Source organism: Nematolebias whitei, chromosome 22, assembly GCF_014905685.2.
Source record: "Nematolebias whitei isolate Nwh7 chromosome 22, NemWhi1, whole genome shotgun sequence".
Lineage (NCBI taxonomy): Eukaryota > Metazoa > Chordata > Actinopteri > Cyprinodontiformes > Rivulidae > Nematolebias > Nematolebias whitei.
The window spans coordinates 31,396,576-31,423,949 of record NC_056519.1 but is presented as its reverse complement, the minus strand read 5'-3'; the positions used below and the strand labels follow the sequence as shown (position 1 = coordinate 31,423,949).

General features: G+C 39.2%; 1 protein-coding gene across 1 annotated transcript; it reads right to left on the bottom strand.

Annotated features, from left to right (window-relative positions):
• LOC119428136 lies at positions 1–9,874 on the bottom strand. Its single transcript, XM_037695773.1, has 4 exons — positions 9,432–9,874; positions 8,550–8,651; positions 6,842–8,119; positions 1–102 (listed from the first exon to the last, which is right to left on the bottom strand). The coding sequence occupies exons 1-4, from the start codon at positions 9,774–9,776 to the stop codon at positions 1–3; spliced, it is 1,827 nt and encodes a 608-aa protein (XP_037551701.1). The 5' UTR covers positions 9,777–9,874.
• Positions 9,875–27,374: the final 17,500 nt, after the last annotated feature.

The following is a 27,374-nucleotide window of genomic DNA, read 5'->3' as shown; positions in this document are numbered from 1 at the left end:
TCAGTCTGCCAGCTCCCTCTGGAATGATCCTGTTGCATAGAACTCCAGTGTGGTCAGCAGCTGTATGTGTCCAGGCAGAGCATGGCTCCTCGCTGTGTCACGCTTTAAGAGCGACAGCAGCTTCAAGTACAGTTTCAAAAGGATTGTCCTTGGAAGCCTAAAGGGCCCTGCATACTCCATCCTAAGTGCTGAAATCAGCTCTCATTGACGTAGTTGTGTGACAAATATTGCATCATGTCACAGATGTATGATGCAGATGTATCATGTATGGAGGCGTCTGTCTGCTGAAAAGTGTGGCACATCCTTCATGATAGATTTGTGGCCAAACGGTGGACGCAGAGGAGTGGACACTCTGGCAGGAAGAAACCTGTGCAGCAACGTAAATTGCAGCGGGAGAGGTTTCCCAGGAGCTCCGCATCCGTGTCTCGTGGATTATTGAAGATGTGTTATAAAAAAATAAAAAAAAAAAAATAAAAAAGGACTGTACTTATATAGCGCCTTTCTATCTTATGGAGATACTCAAAGCACTTTACATTACAATCTGTGTCCTCATTTACACATTCATACAGCACTCTACTACATCTCTACAAAGCTAATTGTATAATAATAATAATAATAATCACTGTGAAAAACCACATCATGTTGCTGCTGATCTGTTTCATGTTGCTGCTGATCTGTTTCAATGTTGATGTGTTCATGCGTGCACATCCGCTCACACAGACTCATGTTCATGTTTGTGCTGATGTTCAATGTTTTTATGTTATGAGTGCTTAGTGTATATTTGGTTGATGTTTTTCTTAGTTCATATCTTAGATGTTATTACTGTTTTTATTTTACATTTTATTGTTGGATGTAACTGGGACCCTGTGTTCATAATTTCGCTCCACCACATGAGGTGCGAATGACAATAAAGAATCTCTGACTCTCTAATAGAACAAATCATTCTAAAGAGACTAATCAGAGCTTTACCACATTCATACACTGATGGGACACACATCAGAGGCATCGATGGGTTCAGTGTCTTGCCCTGAGACACTTCAGCATGTGACTGCTGGTGGATTCAAACCTCCAAGTCTTGCATTGGAGGACGACTGCTCTAACCACTCAGCCACAGCCGCCCCTTGTGTGTGAAAATGAATGTCCCACAACCACGTGACCGCAAGTCGACTGGTCGGCTTCGGCTGGAGTATGCCGGACCCTTAAAATGGCTGACGAGCCAGTGGTCATTGTGGGCCAGAAAGTCCTTTGTCTCTGTGCGTCACACACTTTCTGTTTAATGGACCATTTGCGATATCATCTAATAAGACTAAAGTCAGGCAGCACGGTGGCGCAACTGGTAGAGCTGCTGCCTCTCAGTGAGCAGGTCCCTGGTTCAAACCCCAGTCCAGGGGCCTTTCTGGGTGGAGTTTGCATGTTCTCTCCGTGCATGCGTGGGTTTTCTCCGGGTGCTCCGGTTTCCTCCCACAGACCAAAAACATGCATGTTAGGCTGATTGGTAACTCTAAATTGTCCCTAGGTGTGAGTGAGAGAGTGAATGGTTGTTTGTCTTGTTTGTCTCTGTGTGGCCCTGTGATGGACTGGAGACCCGTCCAGGGTGTACCCCGTCCCTCGCACAGTGATTGCTGGACATGGGCACCAGCGACCCCCGTGACCCAAAATGGAATAAGCGGGTAAAGATAATGGATGGAAGACTAAAGTCATTGTTGTCAAAAGTATTTTCTGCATCACTTTGAGCAGCTTTTATATCCACACATCTAATTACATACATGTGGATGTATTCATTGTTCATCATGTGTGTCTGGCGTTTACAATAATAGTTTTCCACATCAATAACAGTTTCCCCAAATCACCTCTAAGTGTCGCCAATAAACCAATAACCATAGAAACGTGTACAGCAGTCATGAAATTGGCGCGTGGCTGTGCAAATCTCTAAAGTCATTTCATTCTTGATACATCTGAAATATTGTGTGAAAAAGGATGTACGCCACATTTTTGTCCATACTCACACTTTGTACCTAAGGCCCCAGGATACTGTTGATGCTGGTGTCAGGGTAATGTTCTTTGATGTTTTTAAGTGCATCCAACATCATTCAGCAGCAACTGCACTGTGTGAAGTTGAGGTGAATGCAGGAGGAGTCTGAACTTGTTTCCTGGGTGCTAGACTGCCTGACTGCAAGACCACAGTATGTGCAGCTCCAAAACTGTGTCTGACTGTTCTTTGCAGTACAAGCAACAGTTCTGTCACCTTTCCTAGTTACCCTATACACTTCAGACTTTCACTGCAATCTGGACTTCTGTTAAAGGTTCTCTGATGAATATGCTGTTGTGGGATGTATAAGAGGTGACGATGAGGTTGAATACAGGGGCACAGTAAGGAAGTTTGTGGACCAGTGTGATCATAAATCATCTTAAGCTGAACATTTTAAAGACCAGAGAGATTTTTTGTGATTTTAAAAATAAAAAGGCTCAAATTTGAGTCAGTTTTTTCTTCAGGGGTCTGAGGTGGATTGTGTCTGCAATTACAGGTATCTGGGCATAAGTGTGGCTTGACAACAACCTGGACTGGTCCTGCTATATGAAGTCAGCATACAAGAAAGGGCTGAGCAGGATGTACTTTCTACACTGCGGTCCTTTAACATCTGCCAACAACTGCTACGATCTTTTTACAGGACTGTTGTAGCCAATGCCTTGTTCAATGGGGTGGTCTGCTGGGGGATTGTGCTCACATGTCAGATAAACAAAGACTGAACAAATTGATTAAAAAAGCAAGTGCCACTACCGGAATAATCCAGGACTTGGTTGTGCATGAAGCTGAAATGAAAATGTTAAGGAGAATAAAAGCCATGATGAACATCAACAGGCACTCACTTCATGCCCTAAGGGTGTTCTGTCAGAGCACCTTTAGCTGTCGGCTGATTGAACCAAAGTACAAAACTGAACGTTATCGTAGGTCTTTCAGGCCTGCCAGCTGCTATCAAGCTCTATAATGAGACAAAGAAAGGTATACTAAATGTATACTAAACATGTACTAAATGTGTATCAAATGTAAGCTACTACTGGTAAATGTACCCCTCTACATTGGTTCAGTGTATTTTATGCACTTATTTTTACATTATTATTTACTTTAAATAATTATCATTTTTATTATTATTATTATTTAAGTATTAGCATATTTTTAGTTTTAGTATTTTCGTACTAATATCTGGTTGATGCTGTTGACAGTGTGAGAAAAATGCTGCTGCTGTCTTTTCTGCAAAGGATCAATAATTTATCCATCCATCAATCCATCCAGTCTATTTACCAATTAATATATTTATTATTTTATAACATGTTTGGTCTTGGGGCAGCACAAGGGAGTAGTTGTTAGAGCTGCAACCTCTCAGCGAGAACGTCCTGGCCAGGGGGCCTTTCTAGGTGGAGTTTGCATGTTCTCTCCGTGCATGCGTGGGTTTTCTCCGGGTACTCCGGTTTCCTCCCACAGACCAAAAACATGCATGTTAGACTGATTGGTAACTCTAAATTGTCCCTAGGTGTGAGTGAGAGAGTGAATGGTTGTTTGTCTCATTTGTCTCTATGTGTCCCTGTGATGGACTGGAGACCTGTTCAGGGTGTCCACGCCTCTCAGACTGTTGGACATGGGCACCAGTGACTCTCGCTATCCAAAACGTAAAATGGGACAGATGGATGGTCTTCACCCAGAACTTAGCAAAGTGGTGAGACATCAAAACATGTACAGCAGTCATCAATAGCGGGGGATCTGTACCCTGAAGCCCCGTGATAAGGGAAAATATATATTTTCTCTTTTATAACTTACCCTTTATTTAAACAGGTAGTCTCATTGAGCCACAAGAACTCATTTTCAAGAGAGACCTGTTTAGGAAGCAGATGGGGGTTAAGGGCCTTGCTAATGGGCCCAGAGTGGGGCAAATGAGGATGGGGGCAAGTGTGGGTGCTTCACCTACCCCACCCACAATTTTGATGTTGTCAGGGCGTGAACCGGCGATCTTCGGATCACAGGCCCACCTCTCTAGCCTCTGCGCCACCATTCCCCCATATATATATATATATATATATATACATGTGTACACACACACACAAGTACAGTGCCTTGAGAAAGTATTCGGCCTCCTGGAACTTTTCAACCTTTTGCCACATTTCAGGCTTCAAACAAAAAGATATAAAATTTTAATTTTTTGTGAAGAATCAACAACAAGTGGGACACAATCGTGAAGTGGAATGAAATTTATTGGATGTGTCAAACTTTTTTAACAAATAAAAAACTGAGAAGTGGAGTGTGCAATATTATTGGGCCCCTTTACTTTCAGTGCAGGGAACTCAGTCCAGAAGTTCAGTGAGGATCTATGAATGATCCAATGTTGTCCCAAATGACTGATGATGATAAATAGAATCCACCTGTGTGTAATCAAGTCTCTGTATAAATGCACCTGCTCTGTGATAGTCTCAGGGTTCTGTTCAAAACTCAGAGAGCATCATGAAGACCAAGGAACACATCAGGCAGGTCTGAGATACTGTTGTGGAGAAGTATAAAGCTGGATTTGGATACAAAAAGATTTCCCAAGGTTTAAACATCCCAAGGAGCACTGTGCAAGCAATCATATTGAAATGGAAGGAGTATGAGACCACTGCAAATCTACCAAGACCCGGCCGTCCCTCTAAACTTTCATCTGGAACAAGGAGAAGACTGATCAGAGATGCAGCCAAGAGGCCCATGATCACTCTGGATGAACTGCAGAGATCTACAGCTGAGGTGGGAGAGTCTGTCCATAGGACAACAATCAGTCGTACACTGCACAAATCTGGCCTTTATGGAAGAGTGGCAAGAAGAAAGACATTTCTCAAAGATATCCATAAAAAGTGTTGTTTAAAGTTTGACACGAGCACCTGGGAGACACCAAACATGTGGAAGAAGGTGCTCTGGTCACATGAAACCAAAATCCAACTGTTTGGCCACAATGCAAAACAATATGTTTGGTGTAAAAGCAACACAGCTCATCACCCTGAACACACCATCCCCACTGTCAAACATGGTGGTGGCAGCATCATGGTTTGGGCCTGCTTTTCATCAGCAGGGACAGGGAAGATGGTCAGAATTGATGGAAGGTGGATGGGGCCAGATACAGGACCATTCTGGAAGAAAACCTGTTTGAGTCTGCAAGAGACCTGAGACTGGGACGGAGATTTATCTTCCAACAAGACAATGATCCAAAACATAAAGCCAAATCTACAATGGAATGGTTCACAAATAAACGTATCCAAGTGTTGGAATGGCCAAGTCAAAGTCCAGACCTGAATCCAATCGAGAATCTGTGGAAAGAGCTGAAGACTGCTGTTCACAAACGCTCTCCATCCAACCTCACTGCAAAAACGTAAAACCTTACCAAGTCTAATTTTCTAATGTCTAGTCAAAACCTCTTATCACACTTAATATAAGTCAAAAACATCTATCTAAGTAAGACATTACAACTTGTTTTGAGACAATGCATCTTGAAAATCTTGATAAGGCAAAAAGTCTTGAAAATATCTTGTTTTGAGTCATGTCTTATTTGAAACAAGCTTTTTTGACATTTCATAAACATTTGCAGTCTGTAAAACGTGAAAAATCTTGTTTCAAGATAACAAACTAACTTGAATTAAGACAAATCTGCTTCTTTGATCACTCAAAGTATTAAACATTCTATTTTATAGGTTCTTTGAAGTCTGTCCCATTACAATTTCTTTAAACCAATAGTTCATTAACATTTTTTACATTGTATTTCTTTCCAAGGCTTAATACTACATAAACATACCTACTGTGCAGTTTATATTAAATAGACAAATAATGCAGGTTCGTTTCACATATTTATTTTAACATGTGACGGCCTCAAAATGCCAGTGCCGTGAACAAACTATCTTTTTTTGCATAAAATGCAGAAATATTAACACAACAAACCTTTGTTTGTTCCAAATACCAAGACTCTTCACTGATTTAAGAATGATATTTGATAATATCTGTGAGGTCATACTTCAATGGAATGTACTTGCTATCACTGAAATTCACATAAAAGTATGGTGTGTAATCAATAAGCTTATTGGTATCCACAAAGATATTGGCTTGAGCTAGACAGGGAATTTCTACCTCATAAGCTAAATAATGATTATTCCAACCAACTGTAGAGAGAGGCTGGCACTCAAAACAATACAATGATGCATTTGCAATGTATATGTTTTTCACAAGAGCAAATTCTGGAGTACCCCTGATAACATTAGAAATAACCAAAGATTGTCCACAAGTATGCTTATTTCCACAAAGATTAATCCACTTTACTGTAACTATATGATTAATTTCCTCAATTCCTAAGAACTCTTTAATCTTTCCTTCTACATATTGAACATTTTTCACCTCAGAAACTGGACCCATGTCACATTCACTGGAAAACATTGGATGCTTCTCATGCACATTTTGACTACATTCATAAAGTTGGTTGTGCTTCAAAAGAGATTTACAAATATTTTTAAAGCTACTTTTCAAAGCCCACTGCTTAAAAAAGCAATGCTTTGACTCAAAGCGCATACACATATGCCTCACTGTGGGACCAAGAGCTTTAATCTGAGAGGGAAGATGCAGCAGGTAATGCTGTTTAGGTATAATATTAGCATCAGGAAAAAGTTGTTTGAAATGTTTTAAATGTTGCTCTATTAAAAGACTAAGTTTTGACAAAGTTGAGAGAGCAATAATAGGTGAAAACAGAATTTTGATTATTTCAAGCAAATTAAGTAGCATTCGAGTGTAATTGTTTTGTCCAATTTTATCAATGAGAAATGGCAGTATCTTTAACAAAACCAGCATCTGCCCAGCTGACTGTTTTACTTTGTTGTCATTTGATGACAATGTATTGAAAGATATTGGGCAAGGTTTGTCCCTTGCGTCTAGGGGGGAATATGGGAAAGAAACAATTGCGCTGTTAAATGTATCCAAGTCCATATGCCCTGACAACACAAGATGTTTTAAAACACATTTGATTTCATATGGGGCAACACCTTCAAGAATAACATGCATGATATCTTGTGGGGTTTGATTGATTATATCAAAGTAAGGACATTCTGTTAATTTGCTTCTCCTGTTTACACCATAAGTTGTTTTTAGACTCTCTCTCAGAAAGTCAGTGGTTGCCTTTTCAATGTCGTTACATTGCTTGTTGTGGTTTGCCATTGTCCTTTTAACAAACATATCTTCATTAAATTGTTTCTGCATGTTTTCAAAGTTGCACTCACAGTGCCTGCATTTACTATAGGCAAACCCTACTCCTTCCTTAAATCCAGCCACTTCATGCTGAGCTAGTGTGTCTCCACATACAGACAGAAGTGCTCCATAAATTGTCCTCTCACCATTTGCAGTATTAATCTGCACACCATCACACAGCTTGAGTAAGTCATGTTGAATTCTCTCAAATATTGCATCAATACCGCAACGAGAAAGATCTTTTGATTTTACCATGACAAGAAGACGAATTGCAGCAAGTCTTGATCTGTATTTAGGGCTGATGTTACCTAAGGTGTAATAAATCATTAACAATTTGTTTTTGTTTGACCGTGATCCAAGAGGATTGCATAGCTCAATTTCATCTGTATAAAAAATCAACTGCAATGCTTTAGGAACTTTCAAAAACAGTGGGTGTGACTTAAAAATGTCTCCATCAACAAAATCTTGAAAAAAGCCATCATTGCATTGCTGTTGCCCTTCATCAATCATTGCAAGAACTCTCGGATGGGATAGCAGTTGCTCCAAACTTTTCACCAGCGGTACATAATGAAAACAATGGTCCTTGGTGGAAAGAACTCTGGAGTCCCCATGTTTCACATAACATACAGTTTGTTTTGCAACAACAATCTCAGGTTCAACTGGTTGTAGCAGTTCTTTGATAGTTTTATTCTGCAAATGAGTAGAAGAAATTTGACTGAAAGGGTCAACAAACTTGTCAAAAATCCCTAATGCACCACTCCTTAGTTCATCCAGGTCCCCAGAATGTCCTTCAATCAAGCTGCACATTTGCTGTTTAAGGTGTTCCAACAACACTGCCTGGTACTGCTGGACTCCACTCACCATATGGTTAACAGCCCTCTGAATAGAAAAAAAATATATATATATATTAAAATTTATTAGAAAATACAATAAAATGCAAACTCATGGACACAACTTTGTAAGGATCATTCATTTAAATATTGTTGGTGACATGAAAAGACCAAAACTTTACCAAAGTTCTAATGGTTTCTGCATATTTATGAATATTTACAATTGATTTTATACTGCATTTTAAACAATAAGTGTACATGTGTATACTCTGTTTCCTCTATTCTTAGCCTATGCTCAGCAAATACATTGAATGAAGAGAGTTTATATCTTATCTATTGACTTATATATTGGGTGGTTATGTGAAACACAAAGTCACTCAAATAGCAAGTGGAGAAACATTCTTATTGCGTTTCATTTTACCTAAAGTAAAATCAAGGTTTGAACAGTGTCCAAATACAATTTGAATTATTGAAACTACCTGTGTCAGTCGCTGTGTTTCTCTGGCTTGAAGGAGAAAAGCAGTTGCATGTTTCGAAAGGTCCAGATTCGTGTGACCCTCTCCACCCTCTTGAAATTTGCTCTGAAAAAGATTACCGAAATAACCACATCAACAAAGAATATACTGGTGGGTAGCAGACACTCGAACAGTAAATACCGGACCTTTAAAGAGAATAATATAAAATTGTGTGTGTTGTGTAAAAGTGAATATTTTATAAAGATGATCAGATGTACCACCAGTTACTACCAGTGTTGAGCCACTTACTGAAAATTACAAACGTTAGTTGCTAGTTTTATATAAAAAATACAAATTAACTTTTTTAATTGCTGCATCTTGTAACATTTAATTTGAAAAAAATGAAACTGCAGTACTTTTAAATACATGGCAATATTGTCTTCATAAGGTGTAAATACACAATGCTTAATATTATTTTTAATTTATTAATTTTTCTTGATGTGTAATTTGAACGCATCATGATTTCTTATTTACCTCAGCTTGATCACATTTTAACAAACCGTCCCTGAACGCTTCATATGCAACACGAAGATCAACTTCTTCCGTTTCCAGCCTGTTATAAACAATAACTAGCAGGATTTAGTCATAAATTTGGATGATCAGAAAACTACTCTGACTGGACTGCAGTGAGTGTTTCTACCTCTTCTGCTCTCATCCACATTTCATCTAAGGTAAGTAATTACAAAGTCTCTTAATGCATCCTGTGTTCAGATAACTACCTTCACATTATTTGCCATGAGTAATGTAATTAAGGCATAACATAACTCATTGGTTTGTTGTCACTGAAAGAAGCAAACTGTACTTGATGTGCTATGAGCAGCCAGCTGATCTCAATAAATTACTTACTGTTCCGACGACGATGCTGGAGCCATTGTTAGCTGACGTTACTGCAGAATGCGCTGCAGCCCCGGGTAGAGTTGTGCTTGTTTGTTCGTTCTTGGCTGTTCTTTCATTTACTCCATCAAAAGTTGATTCGTCCTCGTCTGCCTCAATGTTGAGAAGATGGTGTGTGTGCGTCCGCTTTACGTGATAGTAAAAGGAGTTATACACTCTGTACTCACTTGGACAGCCATCAATTCCACACACCACACGAAAGTCAGGACTCCGACTATGCATGACGTTAATGTGACTCAAAAGTTGTCTCAAAGACAACGCCACAAATACGTAGCAAATAAAACAGCGCCAAATCATGTTGGATCAGAGATTTTCGTTGGTCAAAGGATCAGAAAAGGTGCTGTCGTACTACTGTGTTGATTGTCGCAAAAAAGCCGTTACTATGGTGACACCCGCCCACCAGCAAAATTACCGTAAATCTCAAGTACGATAAAATTATTTGTAAAGAGTTTCTGTCTTTGTAATGCGCATTACACATTCCTATCGATGTTTAATCGTGTTTTTATTGCTCAACGTTGCAGCTGACGCAAAATAAAAGAAGAGGCTGGGCGAGCAAGCTAGCTAGGAATTAGCTAACAGCATGGATGAGCTAGACGATGCGGTTGTGTCGACGTTAAGAGGTAACGTATTTATACAAAGTTGTTTATAATGTAGACTGAGACATGGAAAAAAGTTGTTGTAATGATCATACCAATATTACATAAAAGTTTTTACGTCTTTAGTGGCGTGTGTGTGTGTGTGAGAGCAAGCGGTAGAGATTTTAATGCTGCTGTAGGAGAGTGCTATGTTGCTAATGCTAACTGGACATTGGCCTGCACTGCACATTCTCCACCGGCGCCAAAAGAGAAAAACTGAATTCCGCTACATTTGGCTATAAATTATTAAAAATATTGCAATAATACAATGGAGAGAACACTACTCTTTTATGAGTTGCTGTTGCTGTGAACATTAATACATATCTCAGTTAATACCAACAATACCACTTTATATTTGTATTAAAACTGAATAACAATACAATTTTAAAATCAATAATACATGTAATTGTTATTGCTGGTTTGTCTCCCATCCATTCGTACAGCTACTTTGAGACAGCAACAAAAATGTGTTCAGTTAGCTGCAGATGTTAATTTAAATTAGATTGAACTATGAAATTTCAGATATCAAAGAAACTTCTAAATTTTCAAAATTTATAAACTAAACAATTTTACTGGTTTAAAACAATATTAATGTTAAAAAATGCTTTGTTGTGGCTAGTACAATTAAGAAAAAGCTAGTACTGTGTGCAATGTGTGCTGAATGCATAGTTTAATGGTATTAAGGTTTCTTTATTGTATCTGGTTTGTTAGCAAATTTACTTTAAACAGTCTCAGACCTCCATCTAAAGGCCCTTTGCTACAGCTTCTTCTCAAACTATGTAGCTTAACAACTGAAAAACCAAGTTTATGTTTAGTCTTTTCTTCTTAATCTGGATGTGTCAAGTTTCATCTTTGTTTTCAAACACATTCTCAGCTGCAAACATCAGTGAGGCAATGATGGGCAACCTGTCTCGTGAAGACTTGCGGGACCTTTTCCCAGGACCAGAGAACTTTTTAAGAAGAAAAGCGATCTGGATTGCTTGTCATGGTGCATCAGAGGAGGTCAGTTTCTCTGTGACGTAGACTTAAAAAACAACCTATTTCAGTTGGCTGTGGCACTTTGGGTTAATGTAGTATATTGCCAAAACTATGCACTGCAAATGTTTTTGTATATCAGTAACAAGTCAGTTACAGTGCTTTACATGAACAAATCATAAGAAAAAAAAATATTGGAAAAAAGTCAATTGCAGTGGTGTAATAACAGAAGGTAAAGAAACATTGGACTATAACTACAGTTAATGATGTTTTTGTTTTCCGTTTAAATAGAACAGTGAAAGACAAATCTAAGAAACTTTTTTTTTTTGTCTGAATAAAAAAAAATCATCATTTCGGCATTTAAAGTTCTTTTGGAGTTTGTTCCAGATTAGTGGAGCGCAAGAACTTAATGATGCTTCTTAATGTTTGGTTCTGACTCTGGGGATACAAAATAGTTCCAAGTGGGTCACACCACCATATCAGTAAATTTGGATGTGTTACAATCACTTCCTTGGGTGCAGGTATCTAAAATTTGGTGAGACAAACCTGACTGACCTGCACACAGTCCCGACTTCAACTTTCAAAGTAGTGGACCCTATGTATTAACAAGATGATTGTCAGTAAAGTTAATGTACACAGACTAATACTTCTGACAATGTAGTGTAACAGTATCATAACACAATGTTTTGTTTTGCATTGTTTTTGTTTGTTTGTTTCTGTACAGGATTCTGGTAAAGAAGATTCAACTTTAGTGAGCTGTTCCTCCAATAATAGGTCACCTATGCAACAGACATCCACTCCAATGAAGTCCAGTCTTCCCAAGTTTGAAACTCCTGAAAAGGTTGTGAAATTAACCTTTCCAGAATATGTACTCCACACTGACACTGAGCTTGAGCACGTAAGACAACAGTACTTTGAATTGTCGAAGAAAGGGGAAGAGCGCAACTGTGAAATGTCAAAGGAACTCAGATGTCGTCTCATCCGAAACACGATGACCAGTATGATTGCAATCTTGAGGGCAAAAGGAGATGCAGAATCACACAGATACCCATCAAAACCTGAAATCACAGCAGTGGCTAAAAGGATAGTGCTGTATTACCCCATGCTACAGGACCAAGGTCTGAAGAATTCATGGGTAAGTGAAATGCATCCAGTTAATGACTAAAGTTTTTTTTATTTTGCACATTTTTATTGAGGATCTAAAAAATGAAATGTATGTGTTCTTAAGGTCACTGTGTTTGCGCAACTAAACAAAAGATTGCAGAATGTGAGGTCCCCTCTAAAGAAATCTCAGAGTGGGAGACAATCAAAGAGGTAAAGCTGCAACAATTAATTTCCTCAATAATAAATATGTCATTAGCTTTAGTAGACTTTAACATATGTTGGCCAGCATTTGTTGGAAGTGATTAATTGGCTAATCTTTGCAGCTCTTCAAAGAGACGCCGTCTTGATGAGCCCTATGATACAGATGAAGCCATGTCGAGCGACTCAACAATCATTCTGGACCAGTCTACAGATGAGACTACCAGCACCGACTCAGGCACTACTGACAAGGAGTTTGTTGAATTTAGTTTTGTATTTATTTTGTCTTGTTTTTATTTTGTTTTGTTTATCTTCCACAATCTGAATATTAACATTATGATTCATCATGCCAACAGAAATATGTCTTTATGTGTTTCAGGAAAAACAAGACCCCAAAGCCCCCAGAAGCTCTCCCTCTCCTGTCCAGTTCTAAGAGTGAGTTTGTCCTACTTTATTTTGGGGGTGTGGTACTTGTGTTCCTCAATGCAACGATGATAGCACGACGAGATTCTCATTACTGTATTTTAGTGTTGTAATAGTAATTACAATTTTGGGTTGTTCATATTTGAATAATTTGACTTTAATATAATTTATCGAATATTTAACTACACAAAATGGATTGTATTAATTAAAAAAAAGGTTGTCATATTACGTTAATTGACAAAAATCTGTTGTTAAATTGAGCCACATTATGTGTTACAGCTAACAGGCCAACAGATGTTGAAAGCTCATACAACTACAGTCCAGCAATCTCGGCCAAGCACTACAGGACCCTACAATCGTTGTATAAAAAAAAGAATCCAAACCACCAGGATGTGTCTCATCTCCTGGATTTGGAATTTCAAGCCAGAAGAGCATTCATTGATTCACATAGTTTTCGTGAGGAGGACAGACACAACAAAATCATAGAAGCATATCCTTGTTTCAAGGACATTGGACATGTAAGAATACTTTGCATTCTTAAATGCTTGATATAACTTGCAATGTTTAGACAATTTCCTTCTCCTAGATAAATATTCTAATATCTGAATTGGTGTATTGAACATTGAATAGGTCATGGATGAGCTTCAACGCATTCTGAACAAAGATAACCCATGCTACATAGCTGAACTAAAGGGACGATGGAAAGACTTCTGCCAGAAGGTGCAGTTTTTTGGTGTATGGAAAAAAATGCTGAAACTACCAATGGGAGTGGACAAAGGTAAGCAATTACATTTTGGTATTATCTGTGATCAGGGTTTAATTGTGTCCATGAGTTTTGGACTTTTAGCTATTTTTTTATTTATGTTATTTTTGCTTTATGATGACTAAGGGTGTAAACAGGTCTTACAAGGTTAAAATGAGTATAGAAAGCAGTCATTTCTTAAATGTTTTCGTATAAATTGATCAGATTTGAACGTGTGTGCATTGTAAAGCTGTTTTTTTACACAATTGTACCCAATCTTTTCCTGTACAGCTGAACAGGCTCTAGAGATCCTTCATGTCCTGCCATCGCTGTTTCCGTCGGCGTCTGCTCCTCCAAAACGAGTATGCGAGGCAAGTGAGGCTCTGGTGCATGTCCTTGAGGTGAGCTGTGTGAAATGTTCCTGGATAATTTTGAGTTAAGTATTAGAAAATCTATAAGGAGCCTCTGATTTCCTAAATTTTTCCTTTTTATCTCTTCAGAGACACCCAAAACAGTTGTTTTTATAAATATAGTTTTCACTAGGTAAATGTTAGTGCTTATTTGTGTCTGTTTAAATGTGTTATGCAGCATGTGTTATCCCCTCAATAAAAACCAACCAAGGCTAGCGTAACACTCATTTTTCTTTTGGGAAAGTAGACTGCAGTAAATGTATTTTGCATAGTTACAGGGATCGATGAGTAACATTAGACTTTATTTGATAAACATATATTTTAACTGTAAAATACATACTGTAAAAATACAGTACGCTGTTTAGTTTTTATATTTTTAAAAAATATATATTTTAATACGGATGGAGCCATTTTATTTACACACAAAGCATTCTGGGTAAATGATGACGTGGATAGGTCCTCGGTGTGAGCGAGCTTTATTCACCCTGAATCTTTGACAATATGTAACGATCGACTCTTTTAAATGAAACCAGAGAGTGTTGACAGTGAGGAGAAGGTAGAAATGACTCAGCCTTTTACTGAAAATACAGATGGAGGCCAACAGAGCTGCTTCATGGAAGAAGAACCTCAGCCTGTTAGCATTCGTGCTAGCGCAGACACTATATTGCCTTAAATGGGTTAGCTCAGCGCTAGCACGACACAAGCTAAACTGAGGTCCTCCATCCATATTTTCAGGCTGAGTCATTTTTGCTTTCCCCTGTCTGTCATGTGGATGGAGGACCTCAGTGACGAGAGGAGAATGTGTAGCGCTGAGCTAATACATAAGCTAACAAGCTGAGGTTCTTCTTCCATGAAGCAGCTCTGTTGTCCTCCATCTGTATTTTCAGTTACAGGCTGAGTCATTTCTACCTTCTCCTCACTGTCAACGCTCTCTGGTTTCATTTAAAAGAGCCGATCATCTGATATTGTCAAAGATTAACCTTCAGAGTGGATATAGCTCGCTCACACCAAGGACCTATCCACGTCATCATTTACCCAGGATGCTTTGTGTGTAAATAAAATGGCCCCATCTGTGTAATATATTTTTAAACTTTTAGTTTAAAACTTATAAAAACTGAACATTCTACAGTATTTTTAGTCTTGCTTTCACAGTTAAAATATATGTTTATCAAATAAACTCTGTTATAATCATGGATCCCTTAAAAAACAGCTACTTGAGTTGTACCTTCAACCTCTTTCAAAATTTTACTGGGTTTGTATCAACTCTCTGCTTCAGGTTCTTAAATAACCAAGTGATCCTGTATGTCTTACTGACAGAAGGTCTGTTTCTTTTTTTTTTTTTTTTTTTTTTTTAAGGAAAATGAAGACCCTGATGCCTATTTGAAGAAGCGCCCTCTCTCCTGTCCAATTCTGATTGTGTGTTCATCCAACTGCCTGCTCGCGGTAGGAGACGTGCCCATCACAACATTTCCGAAAGACAAGGTTGATGAGGGGGCTTTATACCTGATGGCATACTATTATGCCCTGCATCTTACTTACCCAAAGTGTGTGGCCACTCTGCTGTCAGTCATACAGACAGAGGTCCTTTTGGACCAAATCCATGAGAGAGATCTAACATCATCCTACAAAAAGAGCATGGCCGAATGGAAAACTTTTATTGACCAGTAGTGGCCATGCAGTAAGCTAGTTATTTGACTGGCGTAACAGTTCATGTTCAGAATTTTGGTTGTTTACCCATTAAATGTTGCTGAAATAGCATTATGAGTGCATGAAAAATATTGGACAACATGACTCTACTTCATTTTATGTTGCAACAATGCAATTCTTTGAACATTTTGAAAGTTTAAATTTGAACATTTTATGTTTATACATTTTAAGTTGTAACTGTGAGTGGCTCCCTCATTTTTCTCCACTACAGTACTAAGCTCCTCATTTTTCGTAGTATTTTTTTTTTTTTTTTACTTATTTATTTATTTATTTTGTTGAGGATGTTTTATGTTTACAAATATATATTCAAAAGTTAACTACAATTGTTATTGGGAGTAGCAGTGTCAGTTGTTGCATTGAAACATTTTATGTTTAAACATTGAAGTTGTAGTGGCTCCCTCATTTTTCATGGTGCCCAACAGTATACTCTTTATTTTTCATAGCAAAAATTGTTTTTATTTTGTTGAGGGTGTTTTATATTATTTTTTAAAAATATAATCAAGTGTTAACTAATTGGGATGTTGCATTGCTGCTGAAACCAAAAATAAATGTGTTGAAGTTAAAGGATTTCATTTTTTGACATTATAGAAAATGTTTGAATGTTTTGACAAGACATGCAGTTATTATGTTTGTTGGTTAAATTTGATGACGGGTTGGAGAAAATAATGTTGCGTTGTCAGGATTTCTTATATAAGTTTTCTTAAAATACAATTTCTAATCTTATTTTAGGTAGGCTTTGAAACATCTGTAGAAAAGTTTTAGGGATGTAAATTAATTTGAAGCATCACACGCTTACTTTAAGACAAAGCCCACAATTGTAGTAAGATATTGCTAAGAATGAGATTTTTGCAGCTAGGTTTAAGATTGTTTATCTTGTAAAATGATAAAATGTCTTATTTTTAAAAATCGTTTCTAGAAAATTTTCACTTGTTGGCAGATCTTTTTGCTTATTTCAATCAAAAACAAAATTCAAATTTTAAGTTGTTTTAAACTTGTTTTCGGAATAGACTTTTCTCCATTGTACTACTTTTGAGCATCAGAATCTTATTATAAGACACGAATAGCTCAATTGTAGTTAAATATTGCTCAAAATTATATTTTTATAGCTAGTTTCAAGATTCCGCTTATCTTGTTTGACTTGAACAAAATGTCTTATTTTTAGAAATCTTGTCGAGAGAATTTTCACTTGTTCCATTGGCAGATTTTTTTGCTTATTTCAGACATAAAAATCTTATTTTAATTTTTTTTTACTTATTTTTGGAGTGGCCTTTTTTCCAGTGCTCACTGAGCTCCAGCTGTTCTGCAGGAAGAATGGGCAGAACTTCAGTGTCTCCATGTGCAAAACTGATAGAGACAAACCCCAAGAGACTTGCAGCTGCAATTGCAGCAAAAGGCGGCGCTACAAAGTATTAACGCAAGGGGTCGAATAATATTGCACGCCCCACTTTTCAGTTTTTATTTGTTAAAAAAGTTTGACACATCCAATAAATTTCATTCCACTTCACGATTGTGTCCCACTTGTTGTTGATTCTTCACAAAAAATTAAAATTTTATATCTTTATGTTTGAAGCCTGAAATGTGGCAAAAGGTTGAAAAGTTCAAGGGGGCCGAATACTTTCGCAAGGCACTGTATATATATATCTCGAGTCAAGATCATTTAGCAGTAGCAGGCTAGGCTAATCTTCATCGCGCGTTAAGTTTTTGCTTCAAAATGAGTGCCCATGACCGTCAGAATTTGACTGAACAAAGTTCAGTCAAGCGAAGAGAAAGCAGATGACATAACTGATTATATATATATATATATATATATATATATATATATATATATATAAAGGAATTTTAAACCCTTCTAAATATATGCAGGGGAGTGGTGGCACAGAGGTTAGAGAGGTGGACCTGTGATTGGAAGATCGCTGTTTCATGCCCCAGTACCAACAACAACAAAAATGTGGGTGGGGTAGGTGAAGCACCCACATTTGCCCCTACCCTGGGCCCATGAACAAGGCCCTTAACCCCCCATCTGCTCCCTAAACAGGTCTCTCTTGAAAATGAGTACTCGTGGCTCAATGAGACTACCTGTATAAATAAAGTGTAAATAAAAATAAAAATATATTAAATCTATAATATTCTAAACAATGTTTCTTAACACTCTGAAATGGCACAGAATGTCATAATTTCAGTGCTCTGCCACGCCCACTTCTCCGCTGCAGAATGGAGATCACACACTGAAAGAGGTTTCTCTTTTGATACAGCTGGGTGTGTTGTTTCAGGGACATGTTGGCTCAAACTTTTATTGTGCTTCATCTTCTGACTCTTAGCATATTCTATCGAGTGAAACAAGTTAGATGTTCCCACCGCTAGTTAGAAAGACTGTCACATTTTGCAGCACACTGAAACCTGCAGTTTATCAGATCTTAGAAAGCCGAACCACTTCCACACCGCCGAATTAGTCTTTCCTCTGTCATCAGTGATGTCATCTGCTTTCTCTTCACTTGTGAAACTTTGTTCAGTCACATTCTGACGGTCATGGGCACTCATTTTGAAGCGAAAACTTAACGCGCGCTGAAGATTAGCCTAGCCTAGCCTGCTACCGCTAAATGATTTGGACTCGAGCTCTGTGTAACATGTACGTCACCGCACACTTACATAGTTGTGTCGTGGCTTTTTCTGTTCAGGTTGAAACTGAAGCAACTGCTTCAACCTGAACAGAAAAAGAAATGTGTCAGTGAAACACTGTAATCCTATCAAAATATAGAAAATGCGCTGAAAACTCATTTCACCGTTATTGAATAAAAGTATTTTGTGACATATATCGATATCGAATTATTGTCCAGTCCTAGGCTCATCCATTAATTAGTCAATTGTGTGTCATGTCCAATCTTACTTTGAAAAACCACGATAGTGAGTCCGCGATAAACGAACTGCAAATTAACAAGGGACTAGTGTACTTACAAACAACTGTTTGAATGGACGATGTTAGAATCTGGAGTTACATAGCAATACTTTCCCAATTTCAGAAAACCTTCAGTTCTCCTTAGATCTTCAGTGAGTATCTTTGACTTTTCCTTTGTTCTGAGATTTGATCAGTTTAAAGGTTTTTGTCAATCAAATCCTTTAAATACTAGCTGCAGTCAATCATGATCAACAACAACAATTTAATAGGTCTTGGCAAGTTAAAGAAACTTTGAGAAATTTAGGTACCATTTAATAACAGATTTAGGTCAATTGTATCGTGCTCTTTGTGTTTGGGTCTGTATGTACACTTTTGACCCTGTGAGGGGAAAAATGTCACAATTCAAAATTGTGTTAAAATTCATTAAAGGTGTATATTGTACAATAATTGTGTTTTGTAAAAGGGACAATTGATTGCAAACAAACTTGCCTCCAGTTTTAGTTTCTCTCCATTGGCTCCCTGTCAAATCCAGAATATAATTCAAAAATCTTACTTCTAACCTAAAAAGCGCTCAACAACCTAGCTCCATCTTATATTATAGATCTTATTGTTCTTATTGCTCGTGTTCTTATTGGCGCCGGTGTGTAGGGCTGCCCGTGTCTCGCTCTCTGCTTGTATTGTATTTTTGTTATTTTTACAATGGTTTGTGCAGTGTGCCGAGTCATATTTTCAGTATGATCGTCGGGCACTTTTGGAGCTCCGTACTTTTGCTGAAATTCCCGCTGAGTTTTTGAACAGCGGCCATCACTCTCCCCCACCGGTCCTATCTGAGATTCCTGCGTTCCTTCTGCGTGACCCTGGCCTTTCTCCATGGAGGAAACGTCGCAGACGTCGTGGGAAGCGTGCAGGGATTTTGGTGAAACTGAGGCAAAGAGTGGATTATTCTATCAGGACTCGCTCTGGATCTGATCATCTCCTCTCTGACCCGTGGTGCTCCCAGGGCCCGGCTGCTGGCCAGCTGCCCGCGCGCTCAGTCCATGGAAACACCTGGAGTTGTTTACCTGTGCGCCGCACCAGCAGACCAGGAGGAGCTGTTCTTCATAACCTGCGCCCGCTGGCGCGCGCGTCTCCATCCACGGCTGTGCCTGTGTTGGACAATATCAGGATGTGTTTAATCAACGCAAGGTCTGTTTCCAACAAGACGTTTATCCTCAATGACTTTTTTAAAGATGAGGAGTTGGATTTTCTGTTCGTCACAGAATCTTGGATTTCTGATGGTGAGTCTAGCACCTTGGTGGAACTACTTCCTCCGGACTGTGTATGTTGCAATGCCCCGCGGCCATCAGGTCGGCGCGGGGGGGGATTATTAACAGTTTTTAAAGCAAACTTTGCCTGTAAACAGTTGTCCATCCCGGTGTCCCGCGCCAGCTTCGAGCTGAGCGCCTTTGAACTTGGAAACTCTCCTCCGGTCCTGTGTGCGCTCATCTACCGCCCACCTCGTTCTAAGGACTTCATAAATGAATTCTCTGACTTTTTGGCTGATATCACACAGAGATACACTCACTTTTTGTTTATTGGTGACTTTAATTTGCATGTGTGTTGTCAGGAGAAGCCCTTAGTGAAGGACTTTCTGGATTTATTGGACTCTTTTAATTTTCACTTTCAGGTGAGCGGCCCCACCCAGGAACATGGTCACACGCTGGACCTCGTTTTAACACACGATGTCTCTGTTTCTAATTTGAAAATCGGTGACAATGTTTTTTCAGATCACATGCCTGTATTGTTTGACTTCACCCCCCCTTGTCCTACTGCTAAGACGTGCGTTCCTGCACGTACGCGTTCCATTAACCGTTTCACTGCTGCTCGTTTTAATGAAGGTTTTAACTCTGAGAGGATCGAACAGCTCTCGGTGTCTCTTACCACTGAGGAGCTAACCTCTCAGTTCAACTCTGCCTGTTTAAATGTTCTGGACTGTGTTGCTCCCCTTAAGACCAGAAAAACAAAACTTAAATCAGAGCCTTGGCTGAATGACGTCACGCGAGCCGTTAGGCGGCAGTGTCGCAAAGCTGAACGAAAGTGGAGGAAGGACAGGCTCCAGGTGTCTTTTCAAATGTTAAGGGAGAGTTGGCGTCACTATCAGAAAACCGTTAAAGTTGCCAAATGTAAATTCTTTTCTGATTTAATTGTCTCCAACTCCCACAACCCCCGAGTTCTTTTCTCCACCCTGAACTCACTTCTACACCTCAGTGAGCCTTCACCTCTGGAAGCCTCAACTGAGCTGTGTGAAAACTTCCTCCATTTCTTTTTAGAAAAAGTGGCAAACACCCGGGCACTCATTTCTCCACCAGCTCATGATCTGTCCATCCCTTCTCAGTGTGTGGCTGTGTTTGACCACTTTGAGCCCATCTCTCTGTCCTCTCTGGAGCAGGTAATGTGCAGCATGAAACCATCTGGTTCCCCCTTTGATGTGGTCCCCCCTCGACTGCTAAAGGAAGTTTTTCCTACCCTGGGTCCTTTTATCCTCGCTATTCTGAATAGCAGTTTATCCTCAGGTGTGGTGCCAAAGACTTTTAAACATGCTGCTGTCCAGCCCCTCCTGAAAAAACCTAACCTTGACCCCTCAGTCATGTCCAACTTCCGGCCTGTCTCCAGACTCCCATTCACCTCTAAACTACTGGAAAAAATTGTGGAGTCTCAGTTGAAACAGTTTTTGGGGGATCACGCTATCCTAGAGTTATTCCAATCTGGCTTCAAATCTCTCCATAGCACTGAAACTGCTCTACTGAAGGTTTTTAATGACATTTTCATATCCACAGACGCAGGTGATTCTGTGCTGCTTGTTCTATTGGACCTTACATCTGCTTTTGACACCATCGACCACAATATCCTCATTTCTAGACTGGAGCAGTGGGTGGGCATCACAGGGTCAGCCCTTAAATGGTTTGGGTCCTACCTCTCTGACAGAACCTTCTGTGTCAATATCAAAGATTTTAGTTCGGCATCGACCGCACTCCAGTGGGGGGTACCGCAGGGGTCCATCCTCGGTCCCCTTCTCTTTTCTTTATACCTGCTGCCACTAGGTGCTATCTTCCGCAAACACGACATATCCTTTCATTTCTATGCCGATGATTTCCAAATTTACTTCCCCCTGAGGCACAGAGGCACACGCTCTATTCAGCCTCTTCTTGACTGCCTGGCTGACATCCGGGACTGGATGGCTTTAAACTTCTTAAGCTTCAATGAGAAGAAGTCTGAAGTCATGCTGTTCCATCCCAGTGGCTCACTCATGAACCATGACATTGACCTTTTCTCTCTAGCCCCGCTAGAGAAACAAAAGGTCACTAATCTGGGGGTGATAATGGACCCGTCCTTAAAACTCAACAGTCACGTAAACATGATGGTCAAATCCTGTTTTTTTCAGCTGAGACGGCTGTCTAAGCTGAAGCCTATACTCTCCAAAAAGAACCTCGAGACAGTGATCCACGCCTTCATAACATCTAGGCTTGATTACTGCAATTCACTTCTGTTTGGAATCAGTCAGTCCTCCATTGCTCGTCTACAACTGGTCCAAAATGCTGCAGCCCGATTTTTAACTGGTACAGGCTATAGAGAGCACATCACGCCAGTTTTGGCCTCCCTGCACTGGCTACCCATTCACCTTCGGCTCCATTTCAAAATTCTCATGTATGTTTTTAAATCACTGAACAGTTCCGCCCCATCCTATCTCACTGATCTTCTGCAGCCATATGTCCCACCGCGCTCTCTGAGGTCAGCAGACCAGATGCTTCTCTCAGTCCCAGAAACCCGTCGTAAGCTTAGGGGTGACAGGGCTTTCTCTGTTGCAGGTCCACGACTGTGGAATGAGTTGCCACTGAGTGTCCGGCAGGCTCCCACACTCTCAGTCTTTAAGTCTCGCTTGAAGACCCACTTCTATTCGCTTGCCTTTAACATGGTGTGATTTGTTTTGGTCCGGTCTGTTCTCTACTCTGTTGGCCATTTTAGTTAGCTTCTGCTGCTATTTGTATCTGTATTTCTATTTTATGTTTTCCTGTCTGCTGTGCATGTTTGGTTCTTTTGTACAGCATTTTGGTTGGCCTTGTTGCTGTTTTAAGTGCTATATAAATAAATTGGTATGGTATGGTATATTTTACTAACAGAGCGCTTCGCTCTCAGACTGCAGGTTTACTTGTGGTTCCTAGAATTTACAAAAACAGAATGGGAGGCAGATCTTTCAGTTATCAGGCTCCTCTCTTGTGGAACCAACTTCCAATCTCTGTCCATGAGACTGACACATTATCCAGTTTTAAAACTAGGCTTAAGACTTTCCTTTTTGATAAATCCTATAGTTAGAGTCGGCTTGGGTTTCCTGAGCTGTCCCTTAGTTATGCTGCTATAGGCTTAGACTGCTGGAGGACAAACTGACCACACTTTTCACTCTGCTACTGTCTTTACTTACTCTGCTCAACCTGGTTTGTATTTGTAATTATTTTTTCTATCCTTAACTGGTAAGGAGAAATCCTGACCAGATGCTGAAACCACCTCAACTGGATCCTCTCGATATGAAGAAGCAGCAGTTCTACTCTGAGTCTCTCCTGATAACTGAACTCCTCACCCTGTCTCTAAGGGAGAGTCCAGCTACCTTGTGGAGGAAAATCATTTCAACTTCCTGTATCCACGATCTCATTCTTTCAGTCACTACCCAGAGTCCATGACCAGAGGTGACGGTAGGAACGTAGACCAACTGGTAAACAGAGAGCTTTGTCTTACAGCTCATCTTCCTCTTCACCACAACGGACCGGCACAGAGTCCACAATCCTGCAGACGCAGCACCAATCTGTCAATCTCACACTCCATTCTTCCCTCACTCGTGAACAAAACCCAGAGACACTTGAACTCCTCCACTTGAGGCAGAACCTCACCCTCGATCTGGAGAGAGCAATCCACCCTTTTCCCAGTCGGAAAAGGGTGGAAAAGTCCTTAAAATAAATAAATAAAAATCCACAATAAAGTGACTAGATGTGAAGTAAAAAAAAAAGATATGGGAGTTATTTCACTAGTCAAAAAAGCATTGAAGAAGGCAACAGACAGGCTCTGAATTCTCATGTTGGTCTGTTTTCTTTGTTGCCATGCCAATGCCAAGAAGCCCTCATTAGTGTTTTCACAAGCTTCAGTTCAGAAACACTCAGCAGGCAATAAGGAGAATTCTGAGACCGTATTTCATTGGAACAATCATGTGTGTAACATCCTGCAGACACTATGCAAACACAAACAGTGGAGGAGTGGCCAAAGTCCCGTCATTAAGGAATGTCATGGAAACTATTTTGTAACTAGGATTTGAAATAAGGCCAAATAAACGTTTGATAATAAATGATTTGAGGAAAGAGCAGGACTGCTGGGAACATAGAACACTGACATAATTATATAAAGAAAGAAACGTGAAAAGCACACCAAAAAAACAAATTTGTTTAGTGAGTTTGATCAGTCTGGAGCAAAGGTGTGGAGAAAAAACAGAAAGAGAGGACGGTTTGAGGGAGGTGTGATGAAAGGGGAGGGCTACAGGAGGCAGAGAGAAAGAGGCAGGAAGCATGACAAACAGACGGAAAAAAGGAGCACATTCAAGAGGAGAGGCAGAGCAGTGGTTGGATCGTCCCGACTTGCTCAACACTGCTTTCTGACAGCCTGCTTTCTCCACTAAACAGTCCGTCAGCACATCGTTAAGGATTCCAGTGACTGGCTGCTGAGCCAAACTTCAAGCACTTCTGTGGGCATTATGCTACCTTGGATTATAGGGATTACAAATGTCTACAGGAGAGCAGAGCCCAGGATCACAGGGGAGCTGTCATTGGCCATGGAGGTAAAACAAATGCATGGCACCGTGCACCGTTGCTGGTGGTTGAGGGCAAGCCAGAGTGTGTGTGTTGCCAAAGAAACACAGCACGCTGACACGGCACATGAGGCACAGCTGTCCAGCGGTTGAGCTAATAGAGAAAAGTTACAACTAAACAAACGGTCGTTCCTGCAGAAATGTGTGAATGCTTTTTGTTGCAAGCTGCTGAAGAAGCTGAAACCATGCAAAACAATATTCAAACACATCTCTCTTGTAGACGAGTCCTCGTGACTCAATAAGATTAACCTGTATAAATAAAGGTGAACGAATGACAACAAATGCTAAACTGACAAGGGGAGTTGAATTTAAACAGCTAATTGAAAGCAGCTAAATAAAAGTGGAAAGCAGTAGCAAAACAATAGAAATGTGTCAAAATGAGCAAAAAAAATGTAGCTGAAATTAGCAGAATAAGCTAAAACAGGAGCGAGGCTGAACAGAGCACAAAAAAATCTGAAAATAGCAAAAGATAAACTAAAAGGAGCAGTAAAAGCTGAAACTAGCAAAAGGAAAAAAGAGAGCAAAAAAAAAAAAAAAACAGGAAAAATTTTGAAAAAAGCTGAAATTACCTCAAAAAGGCTTAAATGATCAGAAAAAGCTTAAATCAGCCGAACAAAGGTGATATCAGCAGAAAAAGAGTTGACCTGTGACCTTGACCTTTGACCTTGTGACCCTGAAATCATTGTTGGCCCATGAGGTGTCCAGCTGTGAAGTTTGACAACGCAGTGGCAAAGTTAGAGCTTAGACAAGAAATTAACCACAGAATGACGCACCGCTGCCGTTAGCTTTGGCAGCCATCTTGACTTTTTGATTAGCCTTCAGTTTATGTTGGGAATCACTCTTGGCTACTACCACACCAAATTTTAGCCTAGTCTGTCTAAAAACAACTGAGACTAAGAATCTGTAAGAAGCTAAAGAAAGCTGGAAGTGGTAAAACAGTATGTAAAAATGAACAATAAATAAAACGTGTAGAAGGAAACTAAAGAGAGAGAATAGAGGAGCAGGCATGTGTGCGAGGGAACGGTTTAATTTTAATTAAACTTAAATTTGATTTTAGCTGTTTTTATATAAAAGTACAACCAAGGACTGGGTTTGCAAATTAGCTTGTGGCTAGAAAACCTTCGTACAAAACAACGGTTGCTTCGTTTTTAACATGTCACGTTGTTTACGGTGCCGTCCTAGTTCAAACAAACTTGAATGAAATTGAAAAATAACAGACTCAATCTGAAATTAGCAGACACAAGAAAATTTTGAATTAGTAAATAAATAAATATATTAAATCATAACCAAAGGGCTGAAATCAGCAGAAAAGTAGCTAACTGGGCAAACGTGTTCTTTCTTCTGCCAATTTAAGCTTGTTCTACCTTTTGAGCTTCTTTTTTAAACAAACATTATTTTAGCTAATTTCAGCTGTTTTCAGATAAATTCAAGTTTTTCTTGGTAATGTCTGTTATTTCAGACTAATTAACTTATTTCTGCTAATTTCAGCCTTTTATACTATTTCAGCAACTGTTTAGCTGTTTTATGCTAATTTTAGCTTTTTAAGCTAATTTCACATTCTTTTAGCTCTTTTCAGAGCTTTCTACTTCCTTCTGATAGGTTAAGCTTCTTTCTGCCTTTTCAGCTACTTTTTTGTTGTTGTTGCTAATTTCAGCTTTTTTAAGCTGATTTCATAATTTTGTGCTCATTTCTGCTTATTTAAATCTAATCCAGCTAATAGTTTGTTTTACCTGTTTTCTTCTGCTAATTTAGGCTTGTTCTTCCATTTCAGCTACATTTCAGCATGTTTTTTAGCTAATTTCAGCTGTTTTTCAGCAGGTTCTTCTACAATAAGCATTCACACTGCACTTGTGCAGAAAATGCATTTTCTTTAGTTATGTTTAGCTGTTTGTTTCAGCACCTAGTCTGCCTGCCCACTTGCCCTTGCATGTGCAGAGCATCTTTTTCTCGTGGAGCAGGAGGAATATAAAGATAGTGATCAATGACTTCCTGCTAGACTACTGGTTTGTCTTTAACCAGCTGTGCTACAGGCACTGTTCACACAAAAACATATACTGTACATATTTGTACGTGTTTAATGAAAAGTTTTTAAAGATATTTTAGTGTAAATATGTTACAACATGGACACCTGCAGCTTATAGACAAGCTATAGATGTACAAATTATTAGAATTATTTTTATGTAGTGGGCGTGACTCGTTGCGTTCAATAGTCTGGAAATGACAGTATTTAATATTTGCAAGTACACCAAAAAAAGTATCCATAAAAATACACAAAGAGCTCTTCAATTCCATCAAAAACACTGGTTGCTGAAAATCTGCTTCGCTGTACTGGTTTTAACTTTACGCTACAGTTTTAGTTGGTTTCTACTTTTTGGTGTCCTGTTATGTAATCTGTTGCTGTGTGCTTGTTCTGTTTGTCCCTGTACAGCACTTTGGTGTGCTTTGTCACTCTTTAAAGTGCTATATAAATAAATTGGTATGGTATGGTATGGTATGGTACAGTTTTGCTAATTTTAGCTTTAAATTTGTTTGATTTTTCCCATTTTAGCTTCTGTTCTGCTTGTTTTAACCTGAAATACTTCACCATATTTCAGCCAAGTCATCCACACTGTAACTTAGTCCAATAAGGAAAGTTCTCTATGGTCCACTACTAAATCTTAACAAGCCTCCTTTTTATTATCATTCATTATGAAAATGATCATTGTTATATCATCGTGATGAGCCTGACAGAGAAAGACCTTTAGAAACAGCTAACCAGCTGCTCACACGCAGAACATTTTTAAACTGAAGACAAAAACAACATCTTAAAAAACAACCTTGCACAAACTGCACTTGAGTTCATCATTAAATGCATCTACTCTGACACATCTTAATGGTCCCATCATTGTTTTATTTCATCTTGAAAGGACTATGAAGTGGAAACT

What these genes read in the sequence shown, in the direction of transcription:
- LOC119428136 (XM_037695773.1), bottom strand. Translation starts at nt 9,776, where the DNA reads ATGATTTGGCGCTGTTTTATTTGCTACGTATTTGTGGCGTTGTCTTTG. An exon ending in CCAGCATCGTCGTCGGAACA is followed by an intron (nt 8,652 to 9,431) that starts GTAAGTAATTTA and finishes AATCTTTTTCAG; the next exon opens with AGCAAATTTCAAGAGGGTGG. An exon ending in AGTCAGCTGGGCAGATGCTG is followed by an intron (nt 103 to 6,841) that starts GTTTTGTTAAAG and finishes TCGCTCTTAAAG; the next exon opens with CGTGACACAGCGAGGAGCCA.